Here is a 26,970-nt window from a genome sequence, read left to right on the forward strand (position 1 = left end):
TTAGAAATCTAAAAGAAAAATATGTACAGTAAGCAGTTGGTATAGGTAGGCGTTGACTTGGCATATGTACAGTAAGCAGTTGGTATAGGTAGGCGTTGACTTGGCCAGTTTCGAATTGCAGCCGCCTGTATAAGTGCTCTTTTAGAGCGGTTTTGATATCAGGAGAATGACAACTTGACAAGTGTACTTGAGTACAGTTACTTAGTTACTTTCCACCACTGCTTATCAGCTGCACTGTCAGGGGTGATTAGGGAAACGTATAAAGGTGACTGTATGTGTTTGCTCTTTTAGAACCCAGCGAACAAGAATGACGATCGAGAGTATTTCTGTCGAATACAACTCCAACAACTCACAGAATGTCTTCAGAAGAGGAGACACCATCACTGGCAGGGTTCTGTTGGTGATTTCCAAACAAACTACAATTGAGTCGTTTTCTGTGAGAGCTGTAGGTGCAGCTAAGGTCATGTGGACTGAATATTATGGAGGAAAAGTGATAGTTACCTATCACGCCGAAGACGAGATCTTCTCCATGGAAAACATGCTCATACAACAAGAAAGAGATGGTACAGTTATAATCTTTATTATTACTACTATTATTGTTGTTGTTGATATTATTATTAACCACTTAAACCCTCTAGTCTTAGAGAACCGGACTTGAGTTACAATAGTACTTTGACCGTTTTGTTTTTCATCTAGACAACGAATCTCTGAATTACAAGCTAGACTGCTATTTTGGGAAAATGTTCCAGCCCAGAATATGGATGCTGGGATTCACGTGGTTAAGGAAGATATGGTTCAATAGGACCTACTTTCTTCTGCTTTTAGCCTATACTTCAGTCACTCATCTTTATTATTATTATTATTTTGTATTATTGGATACAAATTACAAAACATGGAACATAGGACAAAACATCTATTTATCAAGATGTAGTCAAAGGTTCAAAGGGTAAAATCTTGTGTTTTGTACCACTGTAGGCTCTGAAACGCTGAGTCCAGGGAGACACGAGCGACCGTTCTCTTTCCAAATACCTGATAGGTAAGCAAAACGGAAATCTTAGTGGCCAACAGTATTTGACTGTGGTTGTACTGGTCAGCTCCCATTCTTTAATGTGTGTGTGTGTGTGTGTGTGTGTGTCAGTTTGAAATGAAATGAAATGAAATGAAATCTATATTTACCCAGGGTATCTGGGCTAAGCTCAAGAACTTGTTTCCAGCCAGGCCCTGCTCATAGAACACATTTCATCGTAGTGGTTGATGCCTTGTTCAAGGGCATTTCAGCGGTGGTAATTTTAACGTGTCGGACGGCTGATTCGAACTGGGAACCTTCCGGTATCTAGACCGCGCCGCTATCCGTTCGGCGACCGCTGCCAGAGCTGGTTGTAAACCGCTGGACCTTTGTGCTATAATGTTCAATCAATATTATTACGAAATATTCACAATTTCTACAATATTTACAATCTACAAGCTCTCAACGTGTCGTGCTTGCATTGTGACCTTGTAGATCTGCTATTTGTGAGTTGCCAAACCAAATAGGTTTACAGTGGTAAAACTGATTTTGATGCAATACTAACCCATTTTGCTGATGGGCCCCCTGGAACCCCCTCAAGGACCCCTGGGGGTCCCCGGACCCCACATCTTCGAGAGCCACTGTCATAGTGGCAAATGATGTCATGATATAACAGGCTGCATGGCCACTGACATGAAGTCTGAGATCAACATTGGGGCCATGAAGTTTGGACCCAGACATCCACATGATTTGTCTTTGATCCTGTTCTCTCTGTGCTGCAGTGATCTACCAGCATCCTTTAAGGGAAAACATGGTAAGATCTACTACTCACTAAAAGCCAAAGTGACCAGGTCCATGAGGAAAGCCAGCAAAGCCAAGACACGCTTTACTGTGGTCTCCAATGCGGACATGTCCCTCCCCGATCTGATGGTGAGTGATACAAACGTGTGTCATGTCACAGTGGCATTTTGAACTCTGTCTGCGTCTCTGAGTCTGTTTGGTAGAGTATGTTAATCCATTGAGACCTGGAACGCATCCATGTCACGTTAGCGTTTAACCACATTAACCATTAATGTAATATAACTACATCCATAGTGTATTATGTAAATTCAATGTAACTAGTTAGTACATGTGCAGTGGTTGGAGCCGGTGATCTCCCGACATTTACACTCTGGGATCATTTAGAGTCCAGACTTGAGGCCTCAAGCAACAAACTCATACTGCCTGAAATCATGAACGAATATACTTCATTGATCTTAGGAAATGATTTATCTTCATCTTTCAATGTGCTTGCAGAACCTGAATAGTCTTTATTGTTGTTTTCTCTCACCTCAGAAACCTCAAGACAGGAACAAAGACAAGGAGTTAAACTGTTTCGCTTCTGGAAAGATTAATATCAACGTTCACACCGAGAGAATGGGATTCCTGCAAGGTGACCATTCATGTATATCATGACTATCTACTGTATCTAATCTATCTATCTCGATCGATCGTATTTCGGCACCGTGACTTGCAATAGTCCAGCCTTTTTTCCCCTTCTTTTTGGACTGGTGCCTGACCATAAGACAGACAATATGCCTAAGATTAGTCAAATGTTAAAGAGTAATAATACAAGCGGCCGAAATGAGTTTTCTCCGACGGGTGGCTGGCATCTCCCTTAGAGATAGGGTGAGAAGTTCAGTGAGGGAGACTCGGAGTAGAGCCACTGCTTCTTCGCCTGGAAAGGAGCCAGCTTAGGTGGTTCGGGCATCTGGTTAGGATGCCTCTCGAGCGTCTCCCTAGGGAGGTCCTCGATGCATGTCCCACTGGGAGGAGACCTAATGTAAGTTATCTCTTGTTGTTACAGGACACGCTCTCAAAGTCAAGACTGAGATACTTAACAATTCCAGCCACTCCGTCACTCCCAAATACTACCTGTACCAGAAGCAGTCGTTCTATGCCAACCTCAGCTGCAACAAGAGGAGACGGAAGCTTGCTATCAATAACATCTTGAAGGAGAAGGGCGAGGTGGTGAGTGCCAGGAGTGGGCAGAATGTCACCAGAGTGATGTCCATCCCAGCACTGCTTCCTCCAAGCATCTTCAACTGTCCAATCATCAAACTGGAATACAGACTGAAGGTAATAATAATAATAATAATAATAATAATAATAATAATAATAATAATAATAATAATAATAATAATAATAATAATAATAATAATAATAATAATAGCTCCAAGCATCTTCAACTGACCCGTAAAAATGGAACCAAATGGACACATAAGGTTTTATTTACACACTCTCGGGAGTTACGGGTCCATTTGGTTCAATTTTGACATTCTCAGAATTACATTAACACTCAGGATTTTTAAAATAATAAATATATATTATTATATTGACCAAGGATTACATTTGTTTTGCTGTTGCATACATCATAGTCAGGTCAGGTTACAGTAAAGTTGCTTCTTTGCTGTCGGGTGGAAACCTCATTATGTCCAAAACGGTTAGAAGATCTACAACAGGGGTGCCCACACATTTTTGACTTGAGAGCCACTCAAAATTACTATGATGCAACAAGATCTACCCACCAAAAAAATTATCAGATCGCATTGCTGAAATTTGTTTACCTGGGGGGGGCGGCGCTGGCGTTACATAGGCTACAGTAAGACAAACACACTTGGAATGGGAAATAGAAGGAAAATGAAATTGGTAGGGTTTTTCTTTCTACCGACAGTGTGTACTGTAATATTTTGTATGTGGAAAGTGAGTAAACTACCTCGTCACACCCAAGGTCTCCTGTCTTGCTGTTTCCTTACTCCACAGTATATAACTTTGTAATGCTACTGACGTTTGTGCACAACAATCTTGAAAACAAAGTAATACATTGTGGGTTTGAGCTGACAGGCCCTTCTAAATGTCAATCAAGTCACCTTAATTCAAGTGGCAAAATTTAAATTAAATATATTTTTTAGGGGCATGTAATGTGATCTACCTGCACAGCCCTTGTGATCTACTGGTAGATCGCGATCTACCTTTTGGGCACCCCTGATCTACAAGCTCAAAACGGGTCACTTCGCGATGCGTTTTGAGCTTGTATATCTGCTACTTTTGATACTTTTGTGTGACACTGTAGTATGATCAAGTAGGGCGTTAATTTACGAAAAAACACCAAAGGTTAAAATATTGAGAATAAGGGTTTTCTGACCGACAACACCGCTATATTACAGTTTCAAAACGACAACTCACTGAATCTCTGTCATAATGTTTTTTCTCCAGGTTGTTCTTGAGGTGGCCCACAGTAAAAACCCACTGGTCAAGATGCCCATCATTGTTCTAGACGAGACAGGTGGCTCTGCTTCACTGCAGGCCGGGCAGGAGAGTGAGGAGACAGGTGGCTCTGCTTCACTGCAGGCCGGGCAGGAGAGTGAGGAGACACTGCAGAGACAGAGCTGGTACAGCTGAAAACCAGAAGAAAGTATACTCTATTTATTCTAAGATCTATTACTTTAGTAAAAGTAGCAATACTACTGTACAGTGAATGTAGATACTCTGTTATAAAAGACATGCATTCAAATTTTGATTTGAGTAAAAGTGCAAAAGTATTTGCATAAAAAATATACAATACCCCAAAATATACAATACCAAAGCTATTTGGTATCAACAAGCTTTTGGCACGTTGTGAACTTGTAGAGTGAACTTAGAACTTGCAGCCTTGCCCTCAATGCCCGCAGTACCTGCATACCTGACTACCTAAAAAAAGTGAGTGACACCCACAGCCACAATACTAGAGGGAGCATGAACAACATCTGGTACCACCCACTTCCAAAACAAATTTGGGTAAATTCTGCTTCTACAACACGGCCACCCGGGCGTGGAATGCCCTGACCCCCTCCCTCAAAAAATGCAGATAACTATAATCTTATAAAAAGGGGCCTGAAAATCCACCTTTCAGCAGGCCCAAGGGAGAGGAAATTATCCCCCCCCCCTTCCGCTTTCCCACTCATTTTTTGTTGTTGTTATTGATGATATTGAATTTTGTTGTTATTCTTCATGTCATGTCTATGCATTGCATAGGGCTTTAAATGGAAACAAGACCGCAAGGACATTTTTGGTGCTATCCCTTTTGGACTGTACTCTGCTGCTATTTTTACATTTAATTCAATCAATCAATCAATCAATCAATCAATCAATCAAAGAGTGGCTATAGAGTAACTTAGCCTATTTTGTTAATGTATATTTTGTAATAATAATAAAGATCTGCAATAGCCTAACTAGTAATTAAAGCTATACAATAATTGTAGTGGGAAAAGTACAATATTTGCCTCTGAGATGTTGTGGAGTAGAAGTATAAAAGTAATAAAAATAAATAAGTAGTGCTTGAGTGAATATACTTTACTTTCCACCACTGCTATGGTTATGTGTTATGTTTTAAATCTTTATTGTTGAAAGCGATGTAAAGTACAGTACAGATTTGAAAATGTCTGGGATTTTCAAAGACCATTGAATTCATGTCATTGGTGGCTTGATGCACAACAATAGTATCACCCTTATGATATTTGTCTTTTTTAAATGATTGAAAACATTATTCTCTGTGAAAATAAATGAAAACATAAACCTTGTCATTTGCCTGAGAGAGATGTAGTAGACTAGATTATTGTATAAAACATGGAAATACCGGTACCGAAAAATACCTCACTTGACACTTCAAAAGTTTCCAATCCACAGTTAGGTTGCATGGTAGGTGGATGGAACTACTGAACAACTGGGTGTGGTCACATGACATATGCCGCCCCTGGGACGTGTACAATAGTAGGAAAATAGCCGATCTACAAGTTCTCAACGCGCCGCGGCGCTGCGCGCGGTGAGCTTGTAGATCGGGTATTTTCGGCGCGCGGCACGGCGCGCGACCAAATACAACTCAGGCTGCAACTGTGGCTAGCTGCTAGCTCAGCTAGCTGACCAAATGGACACGACTACGGGATGATTTCCTCGCACATTTAAAATGGATAAGATTAATTTGACAACGTGGCATCACCACGACTTTAGATAGATGTAAACGGACCATGTTAAAAACCTCACGCGGACACGACAACGAGAACAAGGTATGTTTAATAAGGCCTGCTCCGGCTAGCACAGAAGCTAACTGGAGGAGGCTGTATCCTTTCCCATAGCCCGTAGCGACGGTCGCGTTGTGATGGGCTGGCTCGTTGACAGGATAACTACTGATAATGGGAGATGTCGCGGACGCCATGGAAACGCCGTCAGCCACTCACAGCGCGACCCGTCCGTCCGGCCCATGGGAACTCAACTCCTAACCATAACAAATAAGCTAGCATGCAGCATCAGCACCCCCTCATCATATGGGTTTGTGTGTGCTTAAGCATACTGTCTGACTGTATTACACTATTCAATTTAATTCATAGTGTGTGTATGTATATACATAAAATTACAGACAAATATAAATAAATAGCATGACACAAACCAATGTCCCACAATAGACAGCTTGTGCATCCTCCTGCTGTCATCCATTTGTAATGTAGATTGTGGACCCATCAGCAAGCAAGTGCATGTTATTGTTTTGTTCAAATATTGTTTTGGTGAAGGCATATCATTTAACTTTATCATGTGTTTGTTTACATGAAAAAAAATAAAAAAATACCCACCTTTTTAAAGGCATAGATATAGTATCTAATCTTGACCTGTGTTTACACAACAAAACAATACTATTTATTTTGACCCATTTCTCTATTATTAACTAAAGGCTATCTGTAGGTGGGGTCTGTGACCACAGGCCGTGGCTTACAGCAGCTGTAAAAATACCTAGGCTATTGGGTTATCACTCAGGAAGACCACCTCTGCCAATCTTTATGATAGGAGGTTAACAGTTTGACTCTATGCATTTTATTACTACAGTGCCTGTCACAGGTGGGGGTCTTTTGACTTCCTTACACACACACACACACACACACACACACACACACACACACACACACACACACACACACAAAGGTGACACCCACTGCATGTTATATTGGTATAAAGAGATGGGACACAGAAGAGACACAGGAGATTGGTTGGGGTGAGAGAGCGAAGGAGACCATGATGGACAGGCTTGGCCTGGCCTGAATGTGCTGTACTAATGGAAAGATGACTTGGCTATGCTTGTAACCTGATGTAACTATGGGATATGCCTGATTGAATAAAGAAGGACTTTTACCTGGGAATTGCGACTCATTTCATGCTATAGGAAAATAAGGACCTGTTTAGGAAAGATTCCACACCCGTGACCCAAAACAGAAATGTCATGTCTCACCAGGCCAGGACCCAAACGTAACATTTGTTTTCGGATTTATGGAATTTCATGGATTTTTGTTATTAATTTATACTGATTTACATTATTTTGAAAATGTCTTAATTCGTTTTGGGGGGGATTTAAAAATATATTTTTAAATAAATAAAACTCAACGTAGGAAATGAAATAAATAAATGAATGGGATATTTACTCAACTCTCTCATATGTGGGTCGTGACCATAGATAGACCATAGAACCTATGGGTCCTGTCTATATAGCAACAGTTATCTTATCAGCCACTAGACCCAAACAACTCCACAGCCCTGCAGAACGACACAGATATACAAAAAAAAGAACATTACAAAAATACTCGCTGTGCTCTGCCAAAGAGGTATAGCTCTACGATTTTAGACTCCTTCCATGGCTCCGAACAGATCCCACTTGTGCAACTATGCATCTATTAAATATTAATGTGACATGTTGGTTTAGAAAGCAATCTGGCTGCAACCTTAAACACGTTTCCATCCAAGTTTCTATTATTCTACACCAGGGGATGTGTCATCTGAAAGTGTCAAATGTAAAACTACAGGTCTTATCTCTCATGTTTAGTGTCAAATTTGCCGTCTAACAAAACAAACAGTGAAAACACCAAAACTATTGTTTTGTAATGACAGGGCAAAGTTGCATAGTAAGACTTGAATCAATTATCATCATAAATACCATACTGTAAACTAGGGATGGGCAATTCATCTGTCATCATTTCGGTATTCGGCGAATGTTGACCTTAAAATGCAATATCCCTAATTTCTGGGGAAGCTTTCAAAAGGGTCAACATCAGTTGGAACATTTAATTTTCAAACTGTTTATGTTGGGATATGACTGGGACAACATTTCAATAACGGTGCATCCCTTGCATTCGTTTTGGAATAAAGAGGCATTGCCTTTTAAAATTCAGTGTTTATATGCCTTTTTTCAGAATGGACACAATTATTCTTTTTTTAACACTTTTTCTGCCTTCTAGGTGGTAGCATAAAGCCAGGCATAGGCTCCCACTGTAATGAACCTCCGTTTCATTTCCGGGTTATCAGGGAGGAGGGGGCTGTTGTTGTGAGCAGTGATCATTACCTCTCGTCAGAAACGGTTACATGTCCGGAGCGATGCGAGACAAAGTCACAAATTAAATCCGATCATTGAATGCTCGACGGCTCACCATGGACAGCAATCGAAGCTTTAGAGATACAGGGCTTTGAAAATCCTGCTTTAATTGAGATATAGTAAATGGAGCCTGGGTGTAAAAATCCCATATCTGGTGGGGACGGAGGCGTTGCATAGCAACCGGAGCAATGCTAAAAGATAAATTGACAGTCGCCGCTTTCATATATGGAGTATACGGGGGGGGGGGTACGAACATGTACGTAGTTGGCACCTGCTGTACCCTAGCGGGGGGTCTGAATATGTTCGTAGATAGCAGAAAAATAATTTATATAGAATGAGATCATATCGACATCGGTTTATATTGGTCATCGGCCATAACAGCAATTAATCATATCGGATATCGATAATATCTAGAAATGTCATATCGCCCATCCCTACTGTAAACATTTTATTCAGAACATGGTGTTCAAAGAGCCACCTCCTGGTGCCTGTGGCCTTTATTGTGGAGGTGGCAGCCTCACATCCCACACAGGCATTGACTCACTGCTATCATGTGTAAACAGCACAGTCACCTCCTTCATATCTACCCACTAGCTGATGGAACAACATCACAGTGAATGTCAGTCATGTCATGTTTTTGGAGAGCAACAGTTAATCCTGTAAAATAGACAAAACCAGGGATACAGCGTTCATGTCTAGTCAAGAGTTGATAGAAGGTACTCTTTGGTTCTAAAAAGGGTGACAAAAGGGTGACAAAACATCCAATCAAAAACACAAATGAGTCCAAAGCACTCTTAATAAAGTTAGTTAATAATATATCAGATTTATATAAGGCTTTTCTTAGTACCCAAAGTCACTTTACAACAAAAGCAAGCAAAAAACCTTATTAGCAGATAGTTTGGTTGAAACAACGTAAACGGGGACTTTTCGTACATTTTCCGGGTTGTCACACACACAATCAGAAGGATCAAATGACCGGCTCTCATCTCCAAAAGTTGATCTATTGTCTGCGTGGGCGCTTAGAGCGCTGAAGTCCGATGCTTGAGCGCACCAGCGCATCTTTACCATAGGAATACATGCCAGCTTCAGAGGAGCTGTCAAAAGGTAAAAATGTGGGAATAACCATACATTCATAATGTATGAACTTTTTTCAACATGCATGGAACGATTATGACAAATACAGTAATTATGTAATTGTGACAAGCTTAGAGCCGGCAGCTCAAAAACACGCTTGTGGACACTGCCTCTTACGCATTAAATAAAAAAAAGAAGAATAAAAAAAATACATACATGTTTTTTTATAATATATAAAAAATGTATTAGGTTGATAAACTTGCGCCCCTAGTGAAGTGTCACAGTTGGGGTAACAACACTGTCGGACCCTAATCCTCATTAGGGCCTTTTGTGTAACATGATGAGATAAAGCCAGAGTGATGTGTCAGAGCAGTGTCTTACATGAGGGCACTACAGTCACATGAGCTGTGGTAAATCACATGTAAGCCAAGAAGCAACACAATACACCCAGCTAATAATAACTGTGGTCACATCAATCATTCATACTGTACGTACATTTAATGTGTTGAATGTGTGTGGAGACGGCATATTAATGCAAGCTTGGGAGTTCCCAGTAGGGGTACAAGAGTTACTTGAACTAATCGATGTAATTCATTATAATATATATATACACACAATACTTTAATCGAACACTCTCTCTAGCGTTTTATTGTAGGTGAAAGTTTAAAAAAATGTAAAGGAAATACATTTTTTATTTAACCAGTAAAACACATTGAGACTAACGGCCACGCTACACCAGGCTTTTCTCGCGCGTTTACCCTAAACGCGCGGCCCGCGCGTGCGTTTTTTAAAATAGGACTGGACCTAAATTCAACGCACGCGTTTAGGGTAAACGCGTGCGTTTTGTGCGCGAAAAGCCTGGTGTAGCGTGGCCGTGAGTCTCAAGAAAGTACCCACAGGAACGCACCCAGGGTGCCGGCCCGATTCCGGCGAGCCGCCCCGCGTCCGAAACGGAAATGACAGTGTTACCGTGTGGGGGTCCCTCTACTGTACCCTCTACTGTACTGTACTGTACTGTCACTGTACTATACTGGCACACCCAAAATCACAGTTAATATATGCGTGTGTGTTTGTGTGTGTGTTAGGTTGCGCACAGGTGGTGAAAAACAACCATGCTGTTTTCGTGCTCAGACGCACCCAGCCACCCACCCACCCACCCAGCCAGCCACACACATAGTCACTTAAGGAAGTGGTTGCACCACTTAAAAAAACAGGTAATTGATAGAATATTTGTTGATAACATATTAAATCAATACTAGTAGCCCTATAGTTCCCAGGCACAGGATATGCTGTTTTTAAGCCACTCAAACCCTACTTTGTTGTATGTCAATTATCAAATAGCAAAACATATCATCTAAGTGAGGTTAAGTACATAAGTAGCATTACACATGGGGTTGAAAGACTAATTCAAACAGTGGCAGTTTGAATTGATCCCTTTATCCTGTAGAATAGATTACTCGGATCCGTGTCATGGTAACTCGGCACGCCCCAATGCGCTCCCAAAGGTAAAGTGTCCGCAGGGTGACACATGAGTCAGTCTGCATGGTGGTTCCTCCTTTCGCACGTTGCTCTCCTCCCTGGAGGAGCTTCCCTTGCCTGGCAACAGCGCTCCTGCTGTACCTCCTCCTCACAACTCCTCATTGTTTGATTTATCAGCAGCACCTGTCTGATCGCCGGCTCATTATCCTGCCCCCCCCCCCCCCCCCCACATCTTTTGATACAATGTCTATTCCACTTACCTCGCAGCTCGTGCCATGGCAGCCGGTGTCAGTCTGCTGACTGGCCTGTCCTACCCCAGCTCTGGAGTCTGCGGAGAACAGAGCAGCACGGAGGACATCATGGAGGCAGGTAGGAAAACACAACGAGCCATGTCCGCTTATTATTACTGCATAAACCACTTTGGGCTTGTTTTCCTGTATAGTTGCTTGTAAATATTGGAAGTTGCGGCTTGTGTTTTTTTTGTGTTTCTACAGTGTAGTTGCTTACGGTATTTGGGTTTTGCTTCAGTTTGAGCACTTTAACCCTCCATACATCTGCCATTTGAAAATGTGACCATCTACAACAGGGGTATTCAACTAGATTAGGTCGGGGGCCACAACTGTAGAATGATTGTGTGTGGAGGGCCGCACAGCGTGCGCGTGAAGCGCGGAATTCTTTTGATTCTACAAATGCATTTTGTGTTCAAACACAAAGATTTATGTAGCTAATACATTTGTGCACAGTATGAGCACAGGGTGATATATGTCTATACAAGTATATGCTATACCTTAGAATAGACCTATTTGACAGAACGAGCGTCAACGAGCACTAGCTGAAAATACAAACACACACACACACACACACACACACACAAACACACAGCAGGAGTCTGTCTAATTTCTCTCCAAAAGCCCTTGAATATGATAGAATATAATTTAGGATTACTGTCATTATGATAATCTAGCACTTTATATATATTTTTTAAATTATTCCAAGGACCACTAGGGGGCGCTCTGCGGGCCGCATTTGGCCTGCGGGCCGCCAGTTGAATAGCCCTGTTGTAGATCATCTATTTTCCCCCAATTTATTTTGATTTTAACACAAAGCTGGAATGTTTTTCATAACCTTTTACAACACATCTTGTGACTGGCAAAACCCTACTCTTGAATTGAGGCACGGAGCGAGGAAGCTACTCAAAGAGAATTCAATCGAGAAAGGACCAGTCCAATGACTGACAATCCAGAGCCTGTCTACGAACACAAAGTGCTACAATTTAAGAAATGGGAGGTCACACACAAAGGATGTTGTTACTCCCAATAGCATATAAGCTTTACCAGAAGTAATAGAAACGTTTATTTATTGTTTGATGTGTTTTGATGTTTAATGATTTGTTTTTTAAAAGGTTATCTTAGAGTGTTACTCTTGAATCATTCTGTAAAAAACATCAATTCATACTGTGTGTGTGTGTGGGGGGGGTTAGCCCCACTCATTGGGCTAAAAACGGCCAATGCCGTCATCACAAAGTGGGCATGGCCGTTTTAAGCCCAATGAGTGTTTTTTTGCAAAACTAATGCTTGGAATGGATTCAGCATCATAAAAACCCCCTAGTTTGACACATCACATGCTAGATAAAGCATGATGAAATTTTGAATATTTTGCCTTCTATAGGTTGTTAATGGTATGGTCACATATTATGCCAATTATGAAAATTGCTCAACATATGCAAGTTAGCATCCGGCAGTTTCTACATGCTGGGGACCCATACTAAACATTTCTAACATAAAATGTTGGTGTACTCAACATGTCCGGGTTCACTTTTTGGCTACTAGGCTAAATGGGAACCTTCTGAGAGCTTCATGAGCAAAGATAATCGACTTCAAAATCTCAAAATGGGTCAGACTGACTGCTTCGACACCCATGAACAGTCATTTTGTGTGTGTGTTGTGTGTGTTTAGATACAAATTACATGTATGACCTTTAGTAAAACATGTCAGGGTTCCCGCTGATGCTGCAACTGTATTGATTATTGTCTTGGCTATTATTCTATCCAAAACAATAAGCAAAAAATAACATAGCTGATCTACAAACTCAGTGTGACTTGATTGGGTATTTGTATTTTTACCACTTAACATTAAGACATGAGGCCGATTCTACAAATGCCTTCTAAATCCTAGCAGTTTTCTGAAAAACCTATGTTTCTATATCAGTGCTGCTCAAACCTTTTTATATCAACGACCCCCAAACTGATATGTACTTGGCCCGCTGACCCCCCCATCTAATAATATTTAGTTCTAAGCAAAGATTTGAAGAAAAGATTTGAGTTAAAAAATCACAATTGAAAATAAATAACTAGCAGATCTACAAGCTCGCAGAACTGACATGCTGTAAGCTGCTATTTTTTTTGAATAGCCAACACTAAAATCTAAAATGACACAGATGCTTTTATGGTTTTAATGGATTCAAATTGATTACAATTAAATCATAGATTTCCTTATAATCAATTACATTTATTAATTGATAAATGTTAAACTGTTGCAGCCCTAGATGTCACAAAACACTGGGTCGGCAGATGTAATGGCAGCTGCAGGAACTGTGTCACTGTGATGAATTAGTTAGCGACAGAGAGAGACGAGGAGGAGATGTTCACCAAGACTTAACTTGAGAATGGAGGTAAAATGTCAGCTCGGACAAAGAGCAGTGAGGATGACGAGTAGTGCTGTTTTGTCTCAAGGGGCACTCGACTGACCCTGAAACAAAGGGGCTGAAGTATTGGTCCACCATTGTAGAGTAAAGGTGGTTGCACACCGGCCGCGTTTTTCGGAAAACCGCAGCTAAAAATCCAAATTCGCATCCGATTCGCGCCCGGTGTGTGGAGACCTTAAGGGTGGAGTCTTTGAATCCACCACGCTGCATCCGGCTTGGACAGACTTCTATATGAACACAATTAGCCGCGTTCTTTGGGGGAGCGAAGCTAGGCGGGGAGGGAGATATTTTTGTCACTTTGCGTACTCCAGTGGAATGGGGGGTGGAGCTTGTCTACAGGGAACATTGAACGGGAGGAGTAGGATGGAGGCGCTACGTCTTCCCGTTGGGGGATCCTCACTGGCAGGTGAGTCGGTAGGGTACAACAGCAGTGACCGTTACAATGGGAGAAATGAATTGTCACAATTATGAGTCCTCCTCCTTTGGGCTAATTCCCGAATCACTACAGCGGATCATCTACTGTGCTTCTGTTCTCTGCGGCTTCCTCTGTCACCTCCGCTTTGGCCTAATTCCTCTTCTCTTACCTGGCAGATCCATCTTCAGCATCCTTCTCCCAATGTACCCTCATCCCCATGGCAATAAAAAATATTTTTATTTTTTAAATAACCATAAAAAAATAAAATGCATGTTCTTTTGTCTCCTCTTGTCTCCAGCCAACGCCAGGGTCCCCACAGCCAAATACACCAAGGTGGGGGAGAGACTGCGTCATGTGATCCCTGGACACATGCAGTGCTCCATGGCGTGCGGAGGCAGGGCCTGTAAATACGAGAACCCCTCGCGCTGGAGCGACGAGGAGCAAGCCATAAAAGGACTTTACTCATCCTGGTGAGCTGAAAGTGAAAGGAGGCTGAAAATAGCAGATCTACAAGCTTGCAATGTGCCGTGTTGCGAGTCGCGACGCATTGTGAGCTTGTAGATCTGCTATTTTTGTCACTTCACACCAGCAGGGCTATAGTCCCGGTAACAGTGCTGTAAATTTTGTTATGATATTTTCTTTTTTGTTAAGAGTTGTGAGAGTAAACATTGCTATTTGCAATTGAGTGTTTGTTCAGTAACAAATCCCTATCTCCCAGTACGCCAGCTAAAATAAATGTTCTCATTGGTTGCCAATGTCATCCAATCAGGAGTGAGAACCCATTTGTCATCTTACATTTTAGTGTTCCAATTTTGTCTGCTGATTTCTTTGTATCATCACTTCCAATTTCACTTGTTAATCCTGTATCCCTTATGTGTTGCGTTGTCATGATTTGCCACGACTCGAGTTGGCTTCGTACGACGCTTAAAAGGTCTTTATACCCAGGGGGCAAAGGGGGTTGACCTGCATTTGTCATAACATACAAAGTTGTCCACCAGAAATAATATCTATGACCCCATAGGATCACAACCTATATGGACAACTCGGTCAATTTTGTTGCGAAAGTCCAATATGGCCGCCCCCAATATTAGCCCCTATTAGTTATAATGGGGGGTGAATAGGGCAAAATTTTAAACTGAGAGATATTTCCACGAAACTTCTCAGGTTGATCAATGATATGAATACGAAAAAAAATTGTATTGCAAGTTTCCATGAAATCCAATATGGCCGCCGCAATATGGCCGCCACAATATTAGCACCAAGAAAATAGGTTTTGGCTCTAACTTCTGAACCAGATGAGCTAGAAATGCAAACTTGGTGTCTATTTCATGGTTTCTGACCATGAGAGACTCAATGGAATACCTATTTTTATTATTGGGTGTGTCTGGACCCTTATTGTGCATATTTACAAGATGGTGGCTACCCGAAATAGTGCTTTACCATGATTTCTACCATGATTGTTGACTGTTTTGGCAAACACAAGCAATATTAATCCATTGGCTAAGATTCATGGCACAGAAGGAACATATTTTCTTGAGCTTGCATATTGTAAAAATGGCTGCAAACATGAAAAAGAAAAGACATTACATTTCCTGTCAGATCCTATTACCCAGGGGGGCAAACCACCCCTTTTTGGATACCTGCATTTGCCATAACATCAAAGATTGTCCACCAGAAATATCTTTGACCCAATAGAATCACAACCTATATGGACACACCGGTCAATTTCTTTGCTGGAAATCCAATATGGCCACCACAATATTAGCCCCCATTAGCCTATAATGCGGGTGAATAGGGCAACATTTTTAACTGAGGGATATTTCCACGAAACTTCACAGGTTGATCAATGATATGAATACCATAATGGTTTGTATTGGAAGTTTCCATGATATCCAATATGGCCACCACAATACTAGCACCCAGAAAATAGGTTTGGCTCTAAATTCTGAACCAGATGAGCTATAAATACAAACTCATGGTTTCTAACCACGAGAGATATATAAATATTTTAGCCATAATTTCCCTCTATTAAGTATTATTGTTCTGGGGTGTTTCTTTGCAGAAAGACATCCCTCTGGCTGTATTTTGGTTTTGTTCTACTGTTTCTGTTGGCATTTCCTCTGTTTATGTTGACAATCATCCCTGGCAGGGACGTGCATCGCCAAGCCGGACATCGCTTCACTGAGTATGGATGGTCTCTCAGTGATGGTCCCCTGTCCATCTAGAGCCAGCCTGGCCTATGCCAGAAAATCTGTTCATGTGCCAGGGACTGGAGACAAGATGCAGCAGGAGCTTCACTCCATTCCTGACTGGGGATGCATCACCATTATCTTGGACTCTGGCTAGCATCCTGTCATGCAAGGACGCGATGAGAGAGATCAATGTCCCTGGACAGCCAAACTTGCCAGGGATCTGCCACAGGCCCTCACGATTGACTGTGTGAAAGGCCTTGGTGACCATATAGAGACCCTTCTGCTCTCTGAACTTTTCTTGCAGCTGGCAAATGGAAAAGATCATGTTACAGGTACCTCTGCCTCCGTGGAAACCACATTGGGATCCAGGGACAACATTCTCAGCATGGCTGATTAGCCGGTTGAGGATGATTCTTGCTAAGATCTTTCCTGTGATGTTCAGGACTCAGGAGGGCTATACCATAATGGTTATCTGTGGCATGATGGGCGACTGTGGCTCAAGAGGTAGAGCAGGTTGTCCAATGATCCATGGGTCGGCGGTTCGAATCCCGGCTCCTCCTGTCTACATGTCGAAGTGTCCTTGGGCAAGACACTGAACCCCAAATTGCTCCCGATGTGCTGGTTGGTACCTTGCATGGCTTCCGCTGCAATCGGTGTATGAATGTGTGTGAATGGGTGAATGTAATGCACAATCTATGTAAAGCGCCTTGGATAAAGGCGCTATATAAATGCACCATTTACCATTTATCGCAGTATGCCCCGGCCGTCCCCTTTCCTCTTGTAAACATGCACTATGGATGCGTCCTTGAAGTCTTGTGGGACTTCCCCCTCTTCCAGATGACCTGGTACAGGTGCCAAGCCTCCATTCTTGTAGATGTCTGCGGGCAACCCATCACCTCCTGGTGCCTTTCCAGAAGTGGTTGGTTGTGCTTTCACTGTCTCTGCGCTGGTGGGGGGGGGGGGGGGGGGGGGGGTCAGCCATATCAGCTTTGATTGGCAGCTGGGGTATCGTGGCAATATCCTCTTCGGAAATTGAGGACTCTCTGTTTAAGACCTCACTGAAGTGCTCTTCCCAGTGTGCTAGGATGTCACTCTTGTCAGTGAGCAGGACACTTGTCAGAGGAGCGGACTGGAGTTGAGCAAGTGGTTTTGGGCCCATAAAGAGCACACAGAATGATGCATGCATCGGAGACATTCCCAGTCAGGAATGGAGTGAAGCTCCTGCTGCATCTTGTCTCCAGTCCCTGGCACATGAACAGATTTTCTGGCAGCCTTTGATACAGCTACATGATATTGTCTTGTCCATTGACATAGGCCAGGCTGGCTCTGTAGATGGACAGGGGACTGCATTCCCGTCACTGAGAGACCATGCAGACTCAGTGAAGGAAGGGATGTCCGGCTTGGCGATGCATGTCCCTGCCAGGGATGATTGTCAACATAAACAGAGGAAATGCCAACAAACAGTAGAACAAAACCAAAATACAGCCAGAGGGATGTCTTTCTGCAAAGAAACACTTAAAAGAAACAATAATATCTTTCGTGGTTAGAAACCATGAGTTTGTATTTCTAGCTCATCTGGTTCAGAATTTAGAGCCAAACCTATTTTCTGGGTGCTAGTATTGTGGTGGCCATATTGGATATCATGGAAACTTCCAATACAAACAATTATGGTATTCATATCATTGATCAACCTGTGAAGTTTTGTGGAAATATCCCTCAGTTAAAAATGTTGCCCTATTCACCCGCATTATAGGCTAATGGGGGCTAATATTGTGGTGCCCATATTGGATTTCCAGCAAATAAATTGACCGGTGTGTCCACATTGTGATTCTATTGGGTCAAAGATATTTCTGGTGGACAACCTTTGATGTTATGGAAAATGCAGGTATCCAAAAAAGGAGTGGTTTGCCCCCCTGGGTAATAGGATCTGACAGGAAATGTAATGTCTTTTCCTTTTCATGTTTGCAGCCATTTTTACAATATGCAAGCTCAAGAAAATATGTTCCTTCTGTGCCATGAATCTTAGCCAATGGATTAATATTGCTTGTGTTTGCCAAAACAGTCAACAATCATGGTAGAAATCATGGTAAAGCACTATTTCGGGTAGCCACCATCTTGTAAATATGCACAATAAGGGTCCAGACACACCCAATAATGAAAATAGGTATTCCATTGAGTCTCTCATGGTCAGAAACCATGAAATAGACACCAAGTTTGCATTTCTAGCTTATCTGGTTCAGAAGTTAGAGCCAAAACCTATTTTTTTGGTGCTAATAATGTGGCGGCCATATTGTGGCAGCCATATTGGATTTCATGGAAACTTGCAATACAAAAAATGTTCGTATTCATATCATTGATCAACCTGAGAAGTTTCGTGGAAATATCTCTCAGTTTAAAATGTTGCCCTATTCACCCCCCATTATAACTAATAGGGGCTAATATTGGGGGTGGCCATATTGGACTTTCGCAACAAAATTGACCGAGTTGTCCATATAGGTTGTGATCCTATGGGGTCATAGATATTATTTCTGGTGGACAACTTTGTATGTTATGACAAATGCAGGTTTCCTAAAAAAAGGGTGGTTTGCCCCCTGGGTATTAAATAAATACTTTTTGAAATGTCTATGGGAAAAATGCATTGTGATTCATTTCCTGGGCCTGGCGTCGTCATGAAAGGGGACGGGACTGGGACGCTCTATAGCAATGACTGATACAAGAATATATCTATTTAACACTTATTTAAATGAATGAACGAATGAATGAATGAATGCCTTGCTTACTTTGAATAGTTGGTCATTATTAAAGATGACTTACTAACTTTGAATGTATTGTGTTTGAGCGATCTATTCATCTATTTCTCCAGGATCACTGACAACTTGCTGGCTATGGCAAGGCCTTCCACTGAGATTATGGACAAATATAATATAATCCAACAATTCCAAAGGTAAAGTTTTCTATTCTCTTACAAACCCGTTTTGTTTTGAAAATAACATTTGACTTCTAGATGTGATGAGGTAAACCTTCCCCATTGGGAAATTCAGTAGTCATAGCAACAACAGCAGTAAACATGCAAGCTAGATAAAGAGTGTGGAGATGATACGATTAAATTCATATGAAATAAATCATAGAATCTGATACTAGACATCATACTAGGCATTTTGGCCAATATACTTCATCAGAGCATTAACATAATTATTTATTATATTATATCAATTAATACAAGTATGAACGTCAATGTACTATCTTTCACCATCATGCATACATTAGATAAATATGACCAATGAATGCACACATGCACAGACATCAACTCATCTTAAAGCAAGGGTGTCGCTTTAAAAAAAAAACTGATATAAATTCAGATGTGAAGTGGGGTGAATCTTTGAATCTTTAAGAAGAACATAGTCAATAGCTGGACAAATATATTTCCAGGATTCAGCGCTGACACCACATGTATGCTTGATCGACCCAAGACTAAGCCTCTCTTAATAAACCCCCTGGGGAACATGACAAATTACACAACCTAATCTGTTCCCCAGCAGAGAGTGTGCATAATTATGCTGACATGGCATCCTCCTCCTGTACACAGGTGTGGTTTGAAGACGGTGATTAACTTGCAGCGCCCTGGAGAGCACGCTAGCTGTGGCAACACACTGGAACCAGAGAGTGGCTTCACGTACAGACCTGAGTCCTTCATGGAGGCTGGGAGTGAGTGTGTCCACAACATGGGCTGGATGGTAACCGCAAGGTTGCCAGTTAAAAACCGGGCTCCCCCAGAGTTAATGTCGAAGTGTCCTTGAGCAAGACACTGAACCCCTAATTGCTCCTGATGTGCTGGTTGGTGCCTTGCATGGTTTCCGCCGCCATCAGTTTATGAATGTGTGTGTGAATGGGTGAATGTAATGCACAATCTACAGTATGTAAAGCCCCCATCTGTTTTATGCCAGGAACTGCCAGAAGAAAAGATGTGTTTTTTTTTTTAAAGTAGTGAAGAGTGACATGCTGTGAGCTTGTTTCTTGAGATAAGGGACAAAACCTTTTTCAAATCAGATTTTTTTTTATTTTAAGAACCATTAAAATGAAATGGATGTATTTGTAGACACAGGTCTCAACTACCAATCTTGAGAAGGAACAGGTTTTTCGCATAACATTTATTTCTAAAATGGGACATTTATGCACTTTATAACTGATTTATGTCAACTCCGTCAGACACACTAAAATCCCTTTTATTTTAATTTGATAATTTCAACAATACTATAAAGTCCTCAGTTATCTTATAATGGCTTTTAGTAGTCAAGTTAAGTAATACAATTAATTTAATATTGTTTTATTCCAATATCACACTATTATGAAATATCCCATTTCTCAAATCCTTCATTTTCAACCTTTACTTTCAATATTATAACATAAAAACCATGTTAAAAAAAAATAAAAGCATCATTAAGTAGTATTTCAGTTGGTGTTTCAATACATAAGCACAAAATATTTGACATTGAATCATCTATTTCTTTGGAAATTAACAAAAACATCATGTGACCAACGTCTGACGGAGTTGACGGACATCTTACGGAGTTGACAAGTTGAACTGATTTAGGTTCTAGACCACCTAGGATCTTGGTTCTGGTAACTAATCCCACATTTTCAAGGATGAGGAATACAGTGGTACTATTTAGATTTGCCCTGTGACCATGGCAGCCATTTTTCAAAATGGCCGCCACCTGCTGTTACTTTACAATAACTCAAGTTCTACACCACCTAGGATCTTGATTCTGGTGACTAATCATACATTGTCAAGGATGAGGAATACAGTAGTACTATTTAGATTTATCCTGTGACAATGGCAGCCATTTTCAAAAATGGCGGACCTGCTATTATTTTACCAATTAGTCAGGGAATATTATCAGAATGTCAAATCTCGGAAAATACATTTCTTACCAAGAATTTTCTTGTTTGTAAAGGTGTCTACTAACATATCCCACATTGGTTTCTATTGAACCACCCTAGGGGAATTTTTGACAGCTGCTGAAAGTTGGGTACCATCAACAACCAATATAAGGCTAAATGTTCTAATTTTCATTATGCTTTAAGTAGCATGTGGCATGTCAAACGAGGGGGTTTTCATGATTCTGAATCCATTCCAAGCATTAGTTTTGCACGAAAAACACTCCTTGGGCTAAAAACGGCCATAGCCATCATCACAGATGTGATGAGGTAAGCACATTTGGGCACATTTGGGCAAGTGGCTATGGCCAAACTAGGGGGTCTATGGCCAAACTAGGGGTCAAACTCCTTGGGCTAAATTCGGCCATATCCACTTGCCCAAATGTGCCCAAATGTGCTGACCTAATCACATAGCCGTCATCACAAATTTTGTGATGACGGCTATGGCCGTTTTCAGCCCAATGAGTGTTTTTCGTGCATAGCTAATGCTTGGAATGCATTCAGAATCATGAAAACCCCCTAGTTTGACATGTCACATGCTATAAGCATAATGAACATTTTGCCTTATATTGGTTGTTGATGGTACCCCAACTTTCAGCAGCTGTCAAAAGTTCCCCTAGGGTGGTTGAATATAAAGCAATGTGGGATATGTTAGTAGACACCCTTCCAAACACATTGGTGAAGAAAATTCTTGGTAAGGAATTTATTACCAGATTGTATTAATATCCCCATACTAAATAACGTTCTAATAATGTTCTAGACCACCTATAGACCCGACTTCACCAACAGAGACCCGGGTGACACCTAAACAACAAGTTTGGACAGCCCCACGAATTAGTGTTACGGAAAATAGCAAGTGTCTTGGAGGCAGCCAACATCTGTCGAGGCGATGGGGTGGCCTTTGAGAAGTTTGCGCTTCAAGTACAGTCGCTGGTAGGCATGCTAACAACCCTAGGCCCAAAGGGAGACACAGCACTTAGATGCGGCTCACAAGTTGCACGACTCCTCAACAAGCTGCCACCAGAGATAAGAGTTGAATTCCGCCGCACAATGCTCTGCGGCCCAGGAGCAACCAAAACCCTGTTGGAGTTCTCGGAGTGGTTGAAGCACGAGTCCTAGCCATATAGCCTGTGCAAAGGCAAACACCTTGAAGTCCTGCTTGAGGTGAACTGTGAGCGAAAGACTCTGCCTCAACGGAAAACCTGAAGATCTGCCTTCAGAACTATCAGGCAGGATGTGCAGACACTGAAGGCATCAGTGTCGTTCTCTGTGTCCCCAGCATGTCAACCAAAGCAATGTTACCAAATCAAAGGAGCATTCACCTCAAGTCACCTGGGGCTGGGTGAGCAATCGTATCCTGTATCTTGCCTCACAACTAAATACAGACACTTGGCCAGACTGCCGCTACAACGGTTTGAAAGGGTCAAACCCCTCATCCTGATTGGGGAAGACCACCCCACCTAATCACACCAACCGAACAATTGAGGTTGGGGCCTCCAGGTGGGCCAGCAGCCATCTGCACAAGACTGGGCTGGACCCTGCAGGAAAGCAATCTCCAGCCAAGACAATGTAAGAGCCCCAGAACACAGAGCTCATGAGGACGGAGAAACACTGGCAGGAGGCCACCAAGATACAACGCCCAAGAGACCCAGAGTGTGCCACCGCTCGCAGTAAGGAGATCAACTGCTGCAGCAACGATGTCATGAAAGGCAAGTCTCTACCAAAAAAACCCTGAACCTAATCGGGGTGTCAAGAGACCAAAGTTTCTCCCCCACAGTTCCCTGCAGTGGCCAGTGAAGTCAAACTGTGCGTCTGTGCCTGAAAGGGACAAGTCAAAGGCCATAAAGCCCACCTACTGTAATGTCCTGTCAGTAGCAACTCAACCTGCACCTGAAACAAGCCCTGACCCCTCCCAGAGAAAGTTCATCCTTGAAAATGTAATGATTAGTCGCCAGATCCAAGATCCTTGGTGGTCTAAAACTTGAGTTATTGGTAAAATAACAGCAGGTTGGTGGCCATTTTGAAAAACAATGGCTTCCATGGGCACAGGACAAATCTAAATAGTACCACTGTATTCCTCATCTTTTAAAATGTATGATTACATTGATTAGTCACCAGAATCAAGATCCTAGGTGGTCTATAACTTGAATTATTGGTAAAATAACAGCAGGTTGGTGGCCATTTTGAAAAACAATGGCTGGCATGGTCACAGGACCAATCTAAATAGTACCACTGTATTCCTCATCTTTTAAAATGTATGATTAGTCACCAGAATCAAGATCCTAGGTGGTCTAAAACTTGAGTTATTGTAAAATAACAGCAGGTGGTGGCCATTTTGAAAAATGGCTGCCATGGTCATAGGGAAAATCTAAATTGTACCACTGTATCCCTCATCCTTGAAAATGTAATATTAGTCACCAGAATCAAGATCCTAGGTGGTGTAGAACTTGAGTTATTGTAAAATAACATCAGGTGGCGGCCATTTTGGAAGATGGCTGCCATGGTCACCACGAGACAAATCTGTGATGGCCATATAGCCAAAAATGTTCCTTAAGGCATGCTCTAACTGTCTGCCAAATTAGAATACTTCCCATTATTCAAAAACTATAATTTTATTGTTTTGGGAACACTTTTGTCAACTCCGTCAGATACATGTCAACTCCGTCAGACACAAAACCTGATGGAGTTGACGTCTGACGGAGTTGACAAAATGACATTTGTTTTCATCTTAACCCTCTGTAGTACAATTTATCCATTTAGTTTTTCTTCAGTTGTTAGCTAAACCTAACCCTAAACTAAAATACTAAACATTATTTTGGAATTCTTAACAAAGATCATAATAATGTCCTGACGGAGTTGACATGTAAAAGCTGTGACCACATTGATATCAACATTGTTTGTTTAAAATATCAAACAATTGAATGCTTGTCAGACCAGGTGCTCCACTGTTGCAACAAATATAAACAGGACTTGGAAAAGGAGTCTTCAGGCTAAATCTGTCGACAATATTTTCTGATTAATTTAAGACTTTCAAAAAACCTGACGGAGTTGACGGAGACGTGGGACACACATTTGATATGAGATATTTAAAATTAACTGTGTATATTGTTTGCTATGTTGTTGACAATCTACTTTCATTTAGTATGTATATTTATGTGATTGTGACAGTATTATACACTTTTTTGGCAGTTTGAAATTGTGACAACTTGCTGGGGACAGGCTAAATACAGGCCTTTTTGGGTACAGTGCCTGCTTTTAACTAATTTAGAGGGCATATGAAAAAATATATAATGAAATTAATGGCATAATAATAAACAACTGTATTACATTTAACTTTGCAAGTGCTTTTATTTTTATGAATTAATTTATTTTTAACATAAATAAGGCTCTTATGTGTGGGACATGTTTTTTCCACTTTTGTCCCTCATCTCAAGAATGAGTGGTATATATTGTAGATCTGCTAAAACATGATTAATAAAAACCTTATGGATTGTGATGATTTCTGTAAGGTTTGGGAAATGGTTTATTTGTTTATTTTCACCCGTCATGTAGGTAGGTGAATGTATTGAGTGAACCTGTCCTTAAGACAGTTGGTTGGTGCTTCTAAGCAATATATGAGTCAGTCTGGTCTCAGGCACGAGAGAGTGAAGAGTTCACAATGTTAAGGAGAGCTCTGCCCTTTAAAAACATTCAAAATGGCTGTAGACTGTGGTGCTTGATTTCTTTTAATTACTTTTTTGAAAGACTTTAACATAAATTTTTAACATTCTTGAAAGAAGAATAAATCTGCATTGGTTTGTCTTTTCTGTACACCTAGCCCTCATCCAAACAAAATATTTTACAAGCATGTTGACTATTATGTCTGTGTCTTTTTTTTCTTCCAGTTTACTTCTATAACTTTGGATGGAAGGACTACGGCGTGGCCTCTCTGACTACCATCCTGGACATGGTCAAGGTCATGTCCTTCGCCATCCAGGAAGGGAAGATGGCTGTCCACTGCCACGCTGGTCTGGGAAGAACAGGTCAGGAAAAAGAACACGCATCATTCATTAATGGCTTCTCATTGAGAATAGGATTAGGATTCTGAACCAGAGGAACCGGATCCAACATTGAACCGTAATCGGTTCCATGACATCACGTTTCGTTTTTTTGTCCACACTGTCAAAACTGGTATGTGGACTTCAGGTCTGCTATGCAATTACAATACCAGCGCTTTTCAAACTTTTACATTTCAAGGACCTACATAACTCTGAGAGGTGTACAAATTAAACCAAATTGACATGTAAGTTAACCTTAACCCTAACAATAAGTTACAGACCTGTAAAGGTCTATTTGGAACCCCCTCAAGTAACCCAGCGGGCCCCTGGACCTTACTTTGAGAACCACTACATGTGTATTCAATACTGTATGTATGATTGCAATTGTGTTTATCAACGTTAACAATTTGTAACATCTTTTAGGATTCGTAATCACAAATTGCACAGGGCAGATATAACAAATGACTTAAATATACAAATAAATCACTGACACATTTCATATGCAAGTTAGCGCCCATTGGACAAAGTGACGTGTTGTATGTGTGCGTGCGTGCGTGCGTGCGTGCGTGCGTGCGTGCGTGTGTGACCGTTAAGGAATCGGATCGTAAGAGTTAATCGTTAAAGAACTGCAATAACTACCAAAAGAGGTCCTTGCTGTTGAAATAACCTCTCTCTTGCCTAGGTGTGCTGTTGGCGTGCTACCTGGTGTTCACGTCCAGGATGAGCGCTGACCAGGCCATCCTGTTTGTGCGCGCCAAGCGGCCCAACTCCATCCAGACCCGAGGCCAGCTGCTCTGCGTGCGCGAGTTCGCCCGCTTCCTGGTGCCGCTCCGCTGCGTGTTCCCCGCCGCCGAGCCGGCCGCCTGCGGCCCCGTCACCCTGCCGCAGTACCTGGCCCGCCAGCGCCACCTGCTGCACGGCTACGAGGCGCGCAAGATGAAGAACGTGCCCAAGATGGTGCAGCTGGCCTGCTGCCTCCTGCTGGACATCGCTGCCGACCGGCCGCCTGTGCTGGAGGAGGAGGTGACGAGCTGCCTTTCTCTGTTCCTCAAGTAACACCGTAGGGAGTTTTGCACTGTACGGCTGCAACCATAGACTGATTGATTAATTGATTGATTGAAAAATGTATTAACAGTTTGCAGAATTACAGTACATTTCAAGCACAAACTCAATACAAAGGCTGTTAACTGTGAGTGGACGACCCAATTAAGCATTACACTTGTTTCCAATAGGGTCCACAATGTTCAATTCATCAAAAACATTTAAAGACGTACAAATAGACACTTCTATATAGACAAAGGACAGAACAGGAATTCATCATAAAATGGTTGCATTCGCGACTGAATTTGTCCCCGGTGTGACCCATGTCTATATCCAGGGGTGCACATAGCTTTGTTGGGCTAGTTTCTCAGGGGAGCACCCGGAGATGTTGCTTGGTATGCACTGTAGGCGGACATCTCTACTCTACCACAACATTACTTTAGCCAGCATGAGACAGATCAAATGAACTACTCACCTAATGGTGCAGAAGTTCCATGTTTAACGTACTTCCAAAGTGTGTACATTGTTTAAGCCACAGATGCATGGTTTTCATATCGGAAATATATGAACTTTGGCTAAAATCTTGAGTTTAATCCACATTAACGTTCTTGTTTACTTGGTTAGACTAGAGCTTCGAACGGCACAATAACAACTTGTCA

At 41.7% G+C, this 26,970-nt stretch overlaps 2 protein-coding genes across 4 annotated transcripts in view; both read left to right on the plus strand.

Moving 5' to 3' along the window:
• Nucleotides 1-307: 307 nt before the first annotated feature.
• Nucleotides 308-4,447, plus strand: LOC306929939 (arrestin domain-containing protein 3-like; the record flags this gene model as incomplete). Its single annotated transcript, XM_079510677.1, has 6 exons — nucleotides 308-563; nucleotides 976-1,036; nucleotides 1,789-1,936; nucleotides 2,342-2,438; nucleotides 2,853-3,124; nucleotides 4,262-4,447. The coding sequence occupies 6 exons, from the start codon at nucleotides 308-310 to the stop codon at nucleotides 4,445-4,447; spliced, it is 1,020 nt and encodes a 339-aa protein (XP_079366803.1).
• A 1,479-nt stretch (nucleotides 4,448-5,926) lies between these two features.
• The window catches only part of ptpdc1a (protein tyrosine phosphatase domain containing 1a), a 32,311-nt gene continuing 11,267 nt past the window's right edge, over nucleotides 5,927-26,970 (plus strand). For all 3 annotated transcript variants that reach the window (XM_079511197.1, XM_079511198.1, XM_079511199.1), the window contains exons 1-7: nucleotides 5,927-6,087; nucleotides 11,253-11,354; nucleotides 14,402-14,573; nucleotides 19,159-19,239; nucleotides 19,882-20,000; nucleotides 25,118-25,255; nucleotides 25,953-26,293. In XM_079511197.1, the coding sequence (XP_079367323.1) occupies nucleotides 11,261-11,354; nucleotides 14,402-14,573; nucleotides 19,159-19,239; nucleotides 19,882-20,000; nucleotides 25,118-25,255; nucleotides 25,953-26,293 (945 nt within the window). In that variant the 5' untranslated portion in view covers nucleotides 5,927-6,087; nucleotides 11,253-11,260. The remainder of the gene's footprint in view (nucleotides 6,088-11,252; nucleotides 11,355-14,401; nucleotides 14,574-19,158; nucleotides 19,240-19,881; nucleotides 20,001-25,117; nucleotides 25,256-25,952; nucleotides 26,294-26,970) is intronic.

Source organism: Electrona antarctica (genome assembly GCF_951216825.1).
Source record: "Electrona antarctica genome assembly, chromosome: 9".
NCBI lineage: Eukaryota > Metazoa > Chordata > Actinopteri > Myctophiformes > Myctophidae > Electrona > Electrona antarctica.